We start from the raw sequence: 14,348 nt of genomic DNA, 5'->3' as shown, positions 1-14,348 counted from the left end.
CTCGTCGCACACAAGGGGGCTCCGCAACGCGTCGCGTGTTCGTGTGTGTGTGTGTATGTGTATGTGTATGTGCGTGCGTGCGTGTACGCAAAACGGAAATGACGCAGCGCGCCAGCAACGCGCGCGCGCGCGGTCTCCTGTGCATTAAGGCCCAGGCTGCAATTCACGGCGGAGTGTGCTAGCTCGCGCGCTGCGCCTCTCCCCGGCCTTGAATTATATCCTTAATGTTTTCATAAAGCTTCCTTATGTACAGACAATAAAAGCCCTAATTACAGTCGTTCGCCGGGCGAGAGAGAGCGGCCTCCGGGGCCGGCCGCCTATTACTATTCGCGCTATGCCGGGGCTCCCGTAATTGTTACACCGCGATAAATATTCCTCATCGATCTGACGAGTCTGCGTTTTCCCCCGTAATGGCGCGGTTACGGTCGAAACGTTCTAATTAGAGGCCACCGCCGTTACCCATTAAAATGTCCATGACGTTCTCGCGGCTACACCCCTCGAGTGCCGCCGTCCAGCGCAGAGAGAAGGAGAGAGAGAGAGAGAGAGAGAGAGAGAGAGGAGGGGGGGAGAGGGAGGCCAGTCTATAAATAAGAAAGAAACATCCGGCACAGAGTCGATTCGAATTTTTTCCCAGCCACGCCGTCACAGCGTTCATGTTTGAACAAATTAAAATCTATTGCAAAAGTGATCGTCGCTCGAGAGAAAGGAAATGAAAGAAAGAGGCCATTTGCTCTTTCGCAAACTGGACAAAACTGATGTTATGCTAATTTCAAATTATATTCTTCGACGAAAAACGTCCATAGGTTTATATATTATAGATGTCATTTAGCTCGAAAAATATAAAATCTTTCTCATAATCATTAAATTTTACAATGGCCACCTTTATTGTAATTATGAAATATAAATTTCTTTTCATCAATTGAAAAATTATATTGTTAAAAAAATTCAGTTGGAGATGGAATTGGCTACTCGAAGTTTTTAATTTGAAGAATTCCTTCGAAAATATAGACTTTGAATTATACGTCCATTAAAAGTTACTACACTCGGTAGATTTCTCTCATGTTTTTTTAATTGGCTCGCAGAATCGCACTGGTATTAGAATTGGATAAGCTAGCCGACAGCTATAATCGAAGAAAAAAAAACGTTTCCTGGACGTAGCGAGGAATAAAACGCTTTTTATGCGTAATCACGTATGTGTTGCGTCCGCCTCTCGTATCGGAGAGGAGAAAGAAATGGGAAATTGATCCGTGGAGGGTTAATTGGAGTAAAACTGACGGCGTCGTGACGGCTTTTAGCGGTTAATGGCCGCATCCGTAATTTTCGAACGTATCTGTTTCTTGTTCCCCGAAGCCGCTCTGACAAGGAAATATGGTATATTCTCGCATGGCTTAATGTCCCGTAATTTCTCCCGAGGCCCTTTTCTCGGCAACTCGTCGTCGTCCGAGGGGCCTGGCGCGGCGTGCCCCAGTCAGGTGCTACGTGGGGCCCTTTTCGGGAAACGAAATCCGCCGCGGCGTTCTTTCTCACGCGAGCCTCTCCTCGAGTTCCCGGATCATCGCACGCAGGGGCGGCGTTTCTAGCGGAGAGGCGCGAAGCCATTCGCTTGCCATGCGCTCGCAGCTCTTGCGTCGCTCTACATATATCGCGTGATAGAGCCACGTACGGCGTAATTTAATTAGCGTTCCAATTACGCGCGGGCCGCGCCTCTCGCCTCTCGTCCCGCGCGCGGCCGCGAGTTTACGCGTTTACGCTGATAATTCGCACATAATATTTGCACGCCCCGCTCCGTAAGCGCGCAAATAATAAAATTACCGGCCGGCCGGCATAAGCATAAGAATGCGATCGCTTATACGCGCCGGTGACCGCCGCCGAGCCGATGTTAATTGCCGGGAATCGCTACCGGTGATTATATCGCGCACGAAGATTATCCTCGGTTAGTTACTTCGAATTAAAACCTGGCTCCCCCGATTTTCAGCGAGCGTACTCGGGTACGTGCGACGAAACTCAATTCTTAATTTTTAGCATTGATTACATAGTTAATTCGCGTTGCGAACCATCTAAATATGTATAATCTCCTTAAATTTTTGCATTAGAATACAGCATAACAACGAGGAACAAATGTAACTAAAGTATAAAAATGGAGAAAGAATTAAAATATGGAACGTGGAAAAAGAATAATTAACTGTCACGTACATATATATGATCTCGATTTAATGACAAAGTTAATTTACACGGTATCTATACTTCGTGCGCCTTCACGGCTCTTCCCTTAATTGATCATCCTTTTTGACACCTTAGTCGATAAATTCCCCAAAATCGCGCGCGCGGCGCGCACAGGCGATGTGAAATGGCTCGCGATATTAAAGCGCGGGGAATTCCGTCGACCGGAGAGAGCCTGTTATTCTCCGTCTACCCCGGGGCTGACACAGGGCATTAGGTAAGTGGTAGATAATAATAGGTTACACCCCGCTGATGGCCGAAGGTAGTTCATCGAATGCTGCGGTTTGGCTCATCTCGGTTCCTCTCGCACGCATCCCACGGGGGACTATATCAAGCTCCCTCCCGTGGAATGCCTCGCCATTCTGGTGATACTACCACGATTCTAGAAACGCGGGAATCTAGAAATCGGTTCGGGATGAATGGAAGACGGTATTCCGAATTTAATCAAAACTGAAAGTTTCAACGGTGCTTTAACGCTGCAGTTAAAAAGAAATAGTTGCTGCTTGCAAGTATTTTTTTTTTCAATTACAGAACGGTAGCAATTTAAATCCATATATATGTCTGATGATTTAAGAAGATATAAATCTAAATTTTTCATTTTCTCGACTATAAAATTAACTTTTTTTGAACAGGTTCTTTTTAAAGCGAGAAAATATCAATCAGTAGATAAAAGTCTGTAATGTCCAAAAGAAAAAAATTTCCTAATAACGTGTCTGGAGGTCGTTTAAGCTCGCAGGTCGATGTGTCTGACGAAAAGGAGGTCGATTAAATTCGGAGAAAAAAAAAGAGAGGAAATGAGGAAGCTACATTGGAATTATTGAGAGATTTATGGCTAACAACTCTCCGCTCGCAGTACCAACTGCGAGCGAGCTGTCGTCGCTGCTCGGGATTTCGTGATGGCGGAACACGAGGACAGAAACGAAAAGTGAAATGTATGAAAAAAAAGAGGGCTGGTACACTGGATGTCTCTGCGAGCGAGACGTATATCGCGTGATGACTTCGACAAAAGAAGAAACCGACGATGATGAGGAGATATAAGAAGAAATGCGAGGCTGAAGAAGTCTCGCGGATTCTTCCTTCGACATGGAATGCTGTTAAGGGAGAATATTAGGAGGTAGATGGAAAAGAGGTGAAGAAGGGTATAAAGGAAGGAAGAAGCGGGGACAGAAGCTGGCAGAAAGAGACACTAAAGAGGAGGAGAAAGAGGAGGAGGAGCAGCTGGGGAAGGAGGCGAGAGGAAGGGTACAACGCGAATTGGGGGAGAGGAGCAAAGAAAAGAATTGCAGAAAAGGAGAACGGAGCGGGAGAGAGTCGAAGATAAAAAAAAAGAGAGAGGGAGAGATAGAGAAGAGAGGATGATAGAGAGCGAGGCGAAGCAAAGTGCGGCGTAGGGAAGGGAAGGAGGGGGAGGGAGAGGAGGGGCGAACCGGGTAGAGAGCGAGTGTAACAGCGAAGAAATTAATAGCCATAAAATATGAATAGAAATTAGCAGGTTCGGGGTGGCGTGACGCGTTTGCTCGCTCATTTCCTTTCGGCGCGTTGAAAAACAACAAGACAACACAAAATACGGTCGAGCCTGTAATTTACCCGGCTGCCGCCGAGCGGGCCGACGCGCGATCGCCGCCGCGTCGAGAGAGTGTGCGAGTGCGCGAGTGCGCGCCTCGCACACCTTATATGCGCGCGCGTATGTATACGCATACGCGAGCGCACAGAAAGATACGAGAGCGTTAACGCCCGAGAAGTCGAAGCTCTAGATGTGAGTGAAAATGCTCGTGTGTGTACGGAGATGTGCGTACGTATGTGTACGTGGAGAGCGAGGGGGGGAGCAGGTCTGGTGCTCGCAAGCTCGCGGACCATCATCGTCGTCGCACAGTAGGTATGGTAGGTAATGATCCGGTAATGACCCTGACGCCTCGGATAGCCGACCGATACACGGTGGAGTGGTATGTGTGTATGCGCGCGCGCACATGTGTATATATATGTATGTTGTATGTGTGTGTCAGTGTGTGCGAGTCGGAGCCTTCTCTCCCTGCTCCGCCTCCTCCCTCCGTCCCTCTTTCTTCCTCCCTCGGGTACCCCTGGCCGGGCCTAAAGCCCCCGATGATGCACGGCGAGACCTTTGTTTTTGCGTTTTAAACGGCGGTTATTAGCTCCGTAGCAGCCACGGCCACTGATGCTGCCTCTCCACCTCCCGTGTCTACCTCTCTCTCTCCCCCTCTCTCTCTACAGCTCCTTCCTCTTCTTCTTCTACTTCTTCTTCGTGCGGAGTCCTCTTCATCCTTGTCCATCGCCGTGCCCCGCGACTCGCTCCGTCCGTCTCCCTCTGGCACTTTGATAATGCGGCCCGCTAATGGGCCGGCAAGGAGACTGGCGGTATCGGTCGAAGGTGTCTGCGTTGTCGGGGTTGATGCTGGTAGTTGTGTCGAGGTGGAGGAGAGAAAGAGAGAGAGAGAAAGAAAGATGCGGGGAAGATGCGAGCTGCGAAGAAGAGGTAGGCCGAGCGAGACGGAAAAGATAGAGAGACTTCGAGGAGGGGAGAGGCAGAAGAGGGCCAGAGCGGCAGCGGTAATGACAGGCCGTCCGCTCTCGAAGCTAATATAGATGAATGCCCTGCCCTCCTCTTGCCCTCCGGAATCGGGGGGGAACGTGGAATCGCTCTCTTTCTCCTACGTTACCACTCGTTTCTTTCTTCGAGGCGCTTCCACGGCGAGCCGCGAGCCCAAACGACCGGGCCGAGACTTGCGACTGGCGCGGAATCGCGCGCGGGTATATTAGCGACCGAAATATACGAGATGCGCTGACGTATCTTCTATAGATGCAACCATCGAAGTAAGTATAACAAATGGCCGAACGTTGAAAATACAGACTGATCTATGCTCGTGTTTGGAGAGCATCTGGTTTACCAGATCTTGGTCCCAAAAATTCCACAACATTCAGCATGTTTCAATGCGGAGTTTCGTATTTTAATATGTACTTTTGTTAGAATTCTAACTTCTGACGAGTTCAAAAAGTACAGATAGGAAACAATCGAACATATGTCAACGCGTTTAAGGGTTTTCCAAATATGAATACAATATATATGTTCAAATATCATCGTTCCAGACAACATATCGTATATAACATCGTACAACTTCGGAGTCTACTTTCGCCGGCGGACCTTAACGACTTTACCTAGACCTGGACCATCAATCTGTACCGCGAAAGGGGCGCCTCACGGCCGCCATCGCGCTTTCGTACGGACAGCCGCGCGGTTCCGCGATCCTCGGCTCACCCATCCTGATGTTTTCACGACGTTGACGGCGGTGCCGTGCGCGCCGCGAACACGTACGGCGAGGAGGAGGAGGAGGAGGAGGAGGAGGAGGAGGATGCCGAACGCACGAGGCGCGAGAAGGGAAGGCGAGAGAAAAGGGAAAGAGGGAGTGAAAGAAAGAGGGCCGGAGGGGCATCTATCTATCAGCGCCGGCGTGAAGTGGGCGGGTGCATGCGCCGTATTGCTCCGTACGGCCGCTCTCTCATTAACTCCGGACGCCGCCGGAGCGGCGCATCCGTGTACGGCTAACGTGGAAGGCGACTGCCGGCGTTCCTCGTCGATCGGGGGGAGAGGGTGGAAAGGGGTCCGGGGCCGTTCGCGCCGCGCCGCGCCGGGGCCCTTCTCGATCCTCTCGCGGCCGTACGTGCTTATCTGGACCGAGCGCGGCAACGGCCGCGTGTCATCGGCTGATGGAGAACGCGAAGACGCGCGCGAGTTCCCCGCAGGTATATAACTTTTACGCCCGGAATGCCCGGCCTTCTCCTTCGACACCCCAAACGCGCGCCCATCGCCGAAATTATTTGCACCACCGCATTGCCGTCATATGTATATAGATTTATGGATCGCTCACATTCCCAACGCCGCGACGTTATTGTATCGCGTATTAACGTGATGGCGCATCGTATCTCGCGATTTCAAAAACCGCAGAGAATATCGACCGAACCATGAATTTTTACACCGAATGCGCAGCTTGGGATACGTAAATCACTTCGGCTAAATCACCTTGATTCATAGATTGCTAAATATTCCTAATACTCGTATATATCTTTTAGATATACATAATCCCAGCGCGGATCCATAGATTATTGGACGACGTATTCATAGACGACTTGCTTGCTCAAGGTTGTAAATTTATGCACTTATAAATTACCGCGTCGTAAAGGACCGCGAGTGATACGAATCTTTTCCAAATGCAGTTTTTCATCTTTTAATCTTATCGCCAAGCACAATAAACATGATTAACTTGAAATTTCTAAATTCTTGTCTTCGAACGAATGAATGTTTATCAGCAAGCCCTGGCTTGAGTGGCGAGGCGAGAGGGGAGTGCGGGGAACTGATAAAGAACCCACGTCGAATCACCATGCTCCAAATTAGTTCCGCGATAACCCGACCACCCGAAATGATTTTCGCCTATCGATAATTTCTGATCAGCTATGCGCACTCTGGCACCAGCTATATATACGAAAGCGAGGCTGAACCAACAAAGTTGGGATCCCAAGGCGGGGCACACCCAAGCGCCAAGAGCGACGGCGTTATCGCTCTCGGAGAGTGTTGGTGACCCTATAGGAGATTTTATCGACAACGCAGTCCCACGGTAGTCTATCTCGAGCGAGTTTTACGGGGACGTTTCCACGTGTAGCAATTTCGAAAAACGAGGGGGAGGAGGATGGAGGGAGGGGTGGGGGTAAGTGGAGAGGGAGGCAGGCAGGAGACGTATAATTCTCGATAGGAGCTAGCGTCGATAGCTCAACGACTCCGATCATGGCGGTGCGTTCTTCTTCATCCGATCGACCGACGGCGACGCGCCCGGAATGCAAAGCGGCGAGCCGATCGACTTTTCGAGAGCTCGAGATAACGGATGAGCGAGAGAGTCAACGGACGAGTCCTAGAATGACGGTGCGGGATTTAGGCGGCCTGCCTGTTAGGCAGGTGCTGATTTGGGGAGGATCGCGGCGTGGCAGTGATTCCGGGGCGAGATCATGCCCCCGTGCAACCGAGATGCGGAGTCATTAAAATGCACACGTTGCTGCAGCGCGGCTCGTTGTTATATTTGACTCGCCGTGAAATCGCCCGGAATGGAACGAAGCTGCAGCCTGGCGCGCGCAAACATATATACCGATTGTGAACCGCTCAAAGATCTCGCGTTATACCCACTGTCAGATGGCGAATTAGCTTGTTATACAGTCATTGTTGATTTTTCAATGATCAATTTCATTAGATGAAATTAGGAAATTGTTAAAAATTTAAAGAAATTCGGGAATACAAGTATATTTTGGGGAAGAATGTTATATAATTGTTGCTGATTTCAATAATCAATTTCATTAGATAAAATTAGAATATTGTTAAAAATTTAAAGAAATTCGGAGATACTGCAAGTATCCAAAAACGTGGCACGACGGTAACACCGTGATTTTGTTGGAGGATATGGCGAACAAAAAGCAATATAAGGTCCTTTATGCTCGCAAGGTTCGGGGGCACACAGGACCTCCTAAAATCCGAGAGTAATTCGTAGAGAAAAATAACGACCTCTAACTCGTGCTCTTAGAGATCTTAGGGACAGACCAAGGATTTTAGCATTCACGGAGAGGCCACGGAGAACCATTACCATAAATTCATCCGCGACCTTCGGTGGTCGCATTCTCGCGATCCTCGGACCCGCGACCGTTTTCCGACCGCGCCACCGACCTCCCACGCACACGCCTCTTTTTAATAGAGAAGCGGCATAAATTCGCTTTGATACACCGTCCCGGGGGCGGTGGCACACACACACACACACATACACACCTCGTACATAGAAAATATCGCACGTATACGGCCCGATCCATCACGGAACTTCCTTCTGCCGCGCGCCACGCGCAAATCCCGCGCCCGAGCGACGCGGCGGCGGCGGCGGCGGCGAGCACGGTTTCGCGCGAGTGGGAAGATCGCGCGCTTCGGCTATTAATAATCGTAAACGAGAAGTTCGCGTGTTTTTGCCGGACGCGCTCCGCGCGACTTAATTTTTTAACGACCGGCCTCGCCGGCCCCGGCGCGGCGGCGCGGACGGGGCGCGGAGAATCGCGACCGCGGGCCGGGGAGTCGCGCGGGACGCGAGCTGCAGCAGAAAAAAGAAATATATATATATATATATATATATATACACGCGAGAGACGATAATCCAATGCGCATACTTGACAATAAACGCAGGAGAGGAGCGCATCGGTGCGCTTCAATAATATTCGCTCCAAGGGTGCGCGCAGCGGGACGACGGTGCTGAAATCGGCCCGTAATTAAAAGCCGCGTTACTTTTATCGGTAACCCCCCGCCCCTCCCTCCTCCCCCCTGCTCGCTGGACCTCCCCTTCCGTTGCCGCTGGCCATGCAGCTCGTGGGTTTTTCTTCGGTCGATCGCCTCTTCGCGCGCGCCCCGCGTGGACTTGACTTCTCCTCGCCTGCACGGCGAGGCGCGGTTATCGGGCCGTTCGGCCTCATTTAATAAGTAAGAACGACACACGGGCCGGTAGCCGAGCCGCGCATCGACGCGCGAGCAACGCCCACTAAATTGTTAACGGCGTCGACTCGCGGCGATCTCTCGGGGATCGCGATGCAAGGTTTTTATGCAAATCGACCCGTATATACGGCGTGTCCGCGAATCGATAACGGACACCCAATAAAGTCGTCTCTTCCCTCTCTCCCCCCTCCCCTTTCCCCCTAATGCGAGCTTCTCGTTCTTCGCTCCGTGTTTCAGACTTCTTCTTCGTGTTTCAGTCAGCCTCGTCCTGCACTCTTTCTGCCGATTTAATCGCGAATAAACATTACGTAATTCTTGAAGAGACCGTGTTAGGTTAATGCTCGCTCAATGTCGCGTCTATTTGACCATGCATTTGCTGTAACGGAAGTACATCACTCGCGAGAAAATGCAAGATATATATGTATAGGAACTCGGGCTTCATAATACGCAGAGAGAAGAGAGTTGACGTGTTTTTTTTTTGTTTTTGGTTGAATTATGTGAGGAACATAATTCTAAATTAAGCTCTCGAGATTTAATAAAACAGCCGTCCTCAGATACGGGGAGAGAATTATAATACCTGAAAATTAAGGCTTTACGCACGAACAAATTTCCGCTCGAAATTATTCTATGTATTCAAGTTATCCGCGTTATCTCAAGTATATCGTGCATGTTCTCCGGGAATTAAGTTGGTCTTAGGGTATTAATATAAACTGCGTCTCTCTTTCTCTCCTTCCTTCCTCTGTCTGCTCCTCCCTTTCTCGGGAGGCTTTCATTTTTTTTTCTTTCTTTATTTGTTCTTCCCATCGCTTTAGCGATCGAGCGAGATCGCTTCGTGTCGAGGAGAGACCTGTCGTGAGACACCTGCTCCGTGAGAGGCGAAACGCAATTAAATTGTTTATCCGATCGTAATGAGGCGGTAATCGCGACACTTAAATGCGCCGTTAGGGTTTTCGGTGCCGATCGAGGAGGATCATTAGCGATACCACGGTGCCCGTGCGGCCCGTGTATTCCCGGCGCCCGAGTTTCGCGGATTTTTCGGCGCGGAGCCGAAAAAAAAAAACACGGTCGCATTAATTGCACGAGTTACGAGCGGCGGCGTTCTGAAATATGAGCTTAATTAATCGCGAAACGATCCGGCGCGGGGGATATAGGTGCCCTCGCCGCCGAAACCGGGAGAGTTTTCGTGAAAGTGGCATCCACACAAGCGGCCCAGCTGCGATCACGTGCAAATTGGAAGAGGCGTGACGAGAGTCCTGCCTCGCTTAACGCGCGCCGCGTTCCTTAATATATTTCTGAGGATCGGTGGGCGGTGCGAGGGCACCAGACGGTTTTTCGTAAAATATGGTACCGAATCCGAGACCCCGCGACCGAGGGGCCCCCGGCCTCTCCCTCTCGGGGCGGGCTAATCAATTTTTAAACGCGAGGCTCTCTCGACGGCGCGAAGCCCGAAAATCGAACGTAAAACTCGTCAATCTTGATACGGTGGCGTAGTTTATAACAATACGAAGCAGAATAATGCATCCGTCTTGCGCCCATTTCGAGTTGCTGTACGCTAAATTAATCGATTATCCATGCTAATTTGTTTTCACATTTTATCTTCGCTATATTATTATATATTTTATTTTTTACACATCTCTAAATCACACATGTTTCACACATGTTGAAATTAATTTCAAAAAATTTTAAATCCTCAATTTTTTTTTTAATGTCTAAATGCGAAGAGAGACGCATTCGTGTCTTGCACTCGTTTCGAGTTTTTAAGTGAAATTAATCGATTATCCATGCTAAGTTATTTTAATGTTCTGTTTCTTCTATTAATATCTATATATTTGATTTCTTACGTATCTCTAAATCATACGCGTTGGCATTTTGAAATTATAAACTTCAAAAATTTTAATCCTCGACTTTTTAAATTATATTCTACCATTGTCTGAATTATGACTTACGTCCTTCACAATTTAAATACCTACGTAATCCTTGAATTTATTGATCTAAAGATTTTGGAATGTAACGTAAGTTTAGACTGCAAAGAACATAAGTCACATAATTAATTACTATGATCCAAATTAATTTCTTCCGTGAAAAATATAAATGATTTCTCACACGTCCGTTGAATCCCGAGGATCAAAAGGTCTGAATATTCCGTTGAAATACTGACAAATTACATCGGGCAAAAAAAGAAATAAAAGAAACATCCTTTTTTATGCAGTCGCGATGACGCGCGAACAAGGTTGATAATCGATTAATTGTACGTATACTGCAGTCACCGGTTAACAAAGTACGCGACACATTGTCGGCATCAAAGACGCGATCTCGCGACGACGGCGGTATTGAACAAAAAGAATATATGCATTCGCATATACATAAATGTATGTATTTTTCCCCCTGTCGTGCGCGTGTCCGCCTTGTAGCCGCGTGGATGCGGAAAGTGGCGGATAGAGAAAGAGAGAAGGAATGCGGGCAGGTGCACGTCGTCGTCATTCATGCAGATAGATGATCGCGGATAATTCGGAATCGGACGCCGCGTGCGCGCGTCCATTTCATCGTTCCGAAAACCCCGAGCTTCGCTTCGTTCGGCGTTTAACGTTGTTGTAAATTTCCGCCTCTCTCTCTCTCGAACGCGCGAGAGATCTAAGCGATAATTTTGCCGGCGCGGCGCGCGCGATTAAGGTGCCGACGTTCTAATGGGATGTAATGATCGGCCGTGACGCGCCACGATCGAGAGAGAGAGAGAGAGAGAGAGAAGCCGCGTGCATGTGTGTCGATAGGTCGGATCCTTCTCGCGATATGCGAGAGATGCGCGATCATGCGCGAGAAGCGCGCGCGGCCCCGCGCGGACGCGTCGCGCAAAAACCCGTCCCGGAAATATAAAATGGCGCGGAATGGCTGTGGTTGAAACGCGCAGGTGTAATATTACGAAGAAAATAAATATTAGGAAAGGATAAAGGGATGTGAAAAAAGGTAAAAGTAAAAGGAGCCGCGCTTTCGATCGAGCGGCGCGATTTCAAGAGCCGACCGATAATAATCATGCCTTTATCGCACGTCACGGAACGTCTTCGTCGTTCGATCGCGCAATTTTGTCCGAAGAACACTGCTCTTCGAGGGCAATTAATCCGGTTCGTGTGAAACCGGGGATGATTCGCGTGAGAAGAAATCGCGAGGAAATCTCGTCGGCCGGGGATAATGTATGCGCTGACACTCTAATCGCGTTTTAATTAACCCCTTCCAGTAGGACGTCGGCGCCGTGCCGACACGGGAGTTATAGATATTTCATTCGAAAATATAGGTTTTAATTTAGCGGCCGCTCGATCAACGTCCGGCCGTTATAAATGGACGCTATGATTGCTCGTTACACCGCTATGCAGAAAAGCGTTCGCGCCGGGACGGACCATGCGGACGGTTTGGAACTCCCGGGCCGGGAGGAGAGAGACGGTTGCGCCGCAGACAGATTAGCTGCTAGCCGACCGAGGCATATTTTAATCGAGTTTCGTGAATTATTATTCGATCAATTACCGATGTGACACCGGCGAGAATTTTAAGCCGAAAATCCTTGATTCAATCCATTTTCGATTCTATGAATATATATATAGAATCGAGAAAAAATTAACCGTTCCCCTCGAGAGTTTAAACTTACCGATCGAAGTCGGTGAGTCTCGACGAGTCCCTGAAACCTTTGGCGAATGGATTGCTGTCGATCTTCAATCTTGTTATCTGCAAGAATACAAAACGTATTATTCCATTAAATTCGATATATTTTTTAAAGTTTTAAATACAATTAAAACGCGGAGAAAAAGATTTTAGGTATATATTAAAGGAAGAAATATAATTATTATATATATAATTACGAATAAATGCTTTATTGCGGAAAGAAATTTTGTTGAATTTTGCTGGAAGGTTTAAAATTTTTGCTTGATACAGATCTGAAAATAATTTTATTGGAAGATTAAACTGATTGTTAGAATATCAAAACAGCAGTGCTAGCCCTTTGATGGGCTAATAAAATTATTTTCAGATCTGTATCCAGCAAAATTTTGAAATCTTTCAGCAAAATCGTTTTTTCCGTGTATTTACAGAAATCTTAATAAAGTATAAAATCTTATAAAGTTGCTGCTGATTTTAATATTTTATTATCAAATTATTACACATTTTTAGTAAAAGAAATAAAAGAAGATTGCACTTCTGTGAGCCTTTAATACACGATGAACTGAAGATCTTTCTTTTTAAGCGACACGAAAAAAATTGCAGGCCTCAAGAACTAATTCCCTATGTCGAGAGCCGTGGCCTCAATCTCGCGATGCAGATATTCTGGCGGTCTCTCTTTCCGAGCGGTTCGGCTTGTCGAGAGTTAACGCTACACTATATAATCGACTGTTATTCGACGAGACGTCTGGACTCACCAGCTGGTTCTGATACGCCGTGACGGCGGTGAAAATGGCCTCCGGAAAGATAAACGTCTTGTGCTCCTCCTTCTGGAGGTCGGTGATGTGCACGTTGTTGTCGTCGGTGTGTCGACAACGGACCAAGTGTATCCTCGGCTGATACCTGTGCATCGAGTTCAGTACGATCTGCAACAAACGAAGAAGATCGGCCGTTCGATTATATCGCTCCTCCGGGATTAAGCGCGAAAAATTGATTTTCTCTCCTATAATGAATTCAGTGAGCAGGATCCGTGCGATCGGCGACACGGCGTGTACACATAACACATACATATATATCGCGATATATACCCCCAATAACAATAAAATATCGAATTATCAGCGCGATCGGCGACGATGGTTCCGCGCGAATGCGAGCGCGCCTTAAGTCGCCGATTATCGTAAGTTACCGGGTAATTATTTAGCCTGTGTGTGTCTCTGTACTTAATTGCGCGTTAATATATTTCGCGGCCCGCGAAGGTGGAACGTCTCTCGGAACGCGCCGGTTATCGCGAGTGGATTATCAGATAGGACGCGCCTCCATCTTAATACTCGTCCGACTTTTACGTCTCCTAGAAATGGGTCACAGCGGTCCACAGTGTAATCTTCCTAATGGACACGAGAGATAATAAATATACAGAGGCCGAGAAAACTTATGTAACAACGTAGCGAAACGCGAAGCGCGTCATCGTTACCGCGGACGTTTCGGAGCCCGCGAAAACTCGGTCGGCTCACAGCGAAAATTTCATTTCAACTGCTGCATTTTCAACCGCAAGGGCCACTCCAGAATTAAGCGAGGGCAACCATCTTGTTATCCGCGTCTCTCACGTGGCAAAACCTGAGAGTCAAGAATTCCCTAATTCTCGATATGAAACAAATAGGAATGGATATAACGGTCGCGTCTCGTTACGGTGCAAGTTTTTCTCAAAACATCTCGAGACTGCATGGCGTGTCGTTTGGAAAAGTCGCGCAGATAGGTGGGTTAAAGTTTCAAGCGGAAATCCCATTTCCGCAGTGAGAAACACAGAGAGAAGGAGAGAGAGAGAGAGAGAGAGAGAGAGAGAGAGAGAGAGAGAGAGAGAGAGAGACTACTGAAAACATAATAAACGTTAGATCTTTCAGAATAAAAATAATTGATAAAATAAAATTAAATATTGAACGAAAAGGAACGCCGAGAAGAATATAATAAATTG

At 48.0% G+C, this 14,348-nt stretch overlaps 1 protein-coding gene across 1 annotated transcript in view; it reads right to left on the bottom strand.

Annotated features, from left to right (window-relative positions):
* LOC105450684 (T-box transcription factor TBX20-like) overlaps positions 1-14,348 on the bottom strand; it is a 58,624-nt gene that overhangs the window by 5,341 nt on the left and 38,935 nt on the right. The window contains exons 4-5 of the mRNA XM_011690635.1: positions 13,138-13,305; positions 12,375-12,451 (exon numbers count right to left, since the gene is read on the bottom strand). Coding sequence (XP_011688937.1) covers positions 12,375-12,451; positions 13,138-13,305 — 245 coding nt within the window. The remainder of the gene's footprint in view (positions 1-12,374; positions 12,452-13,137; positions 13,306-14,348) is intronic.

Source organism: Wasmannia auropunctata, unplaced genomic scaffold (assembly GCF_000956235.1).
Source record: "Wasmannia auropunctata unplaced genomic scaffold, wasmannia.A_1.0 LD336057.1, whole genome shotgun sequence".
NCBI lineage: Eukaryota > Metazoa > Arthropoda > Insecta > Hymenoptera > Formicidae > Wasmannia > Wasmannia auropunctata.
The sequence above is the reverse complement of the archived record's forward strand: the minus strand, read 5'-3'. Positions and strand labels throughout refer to the sequence as shown.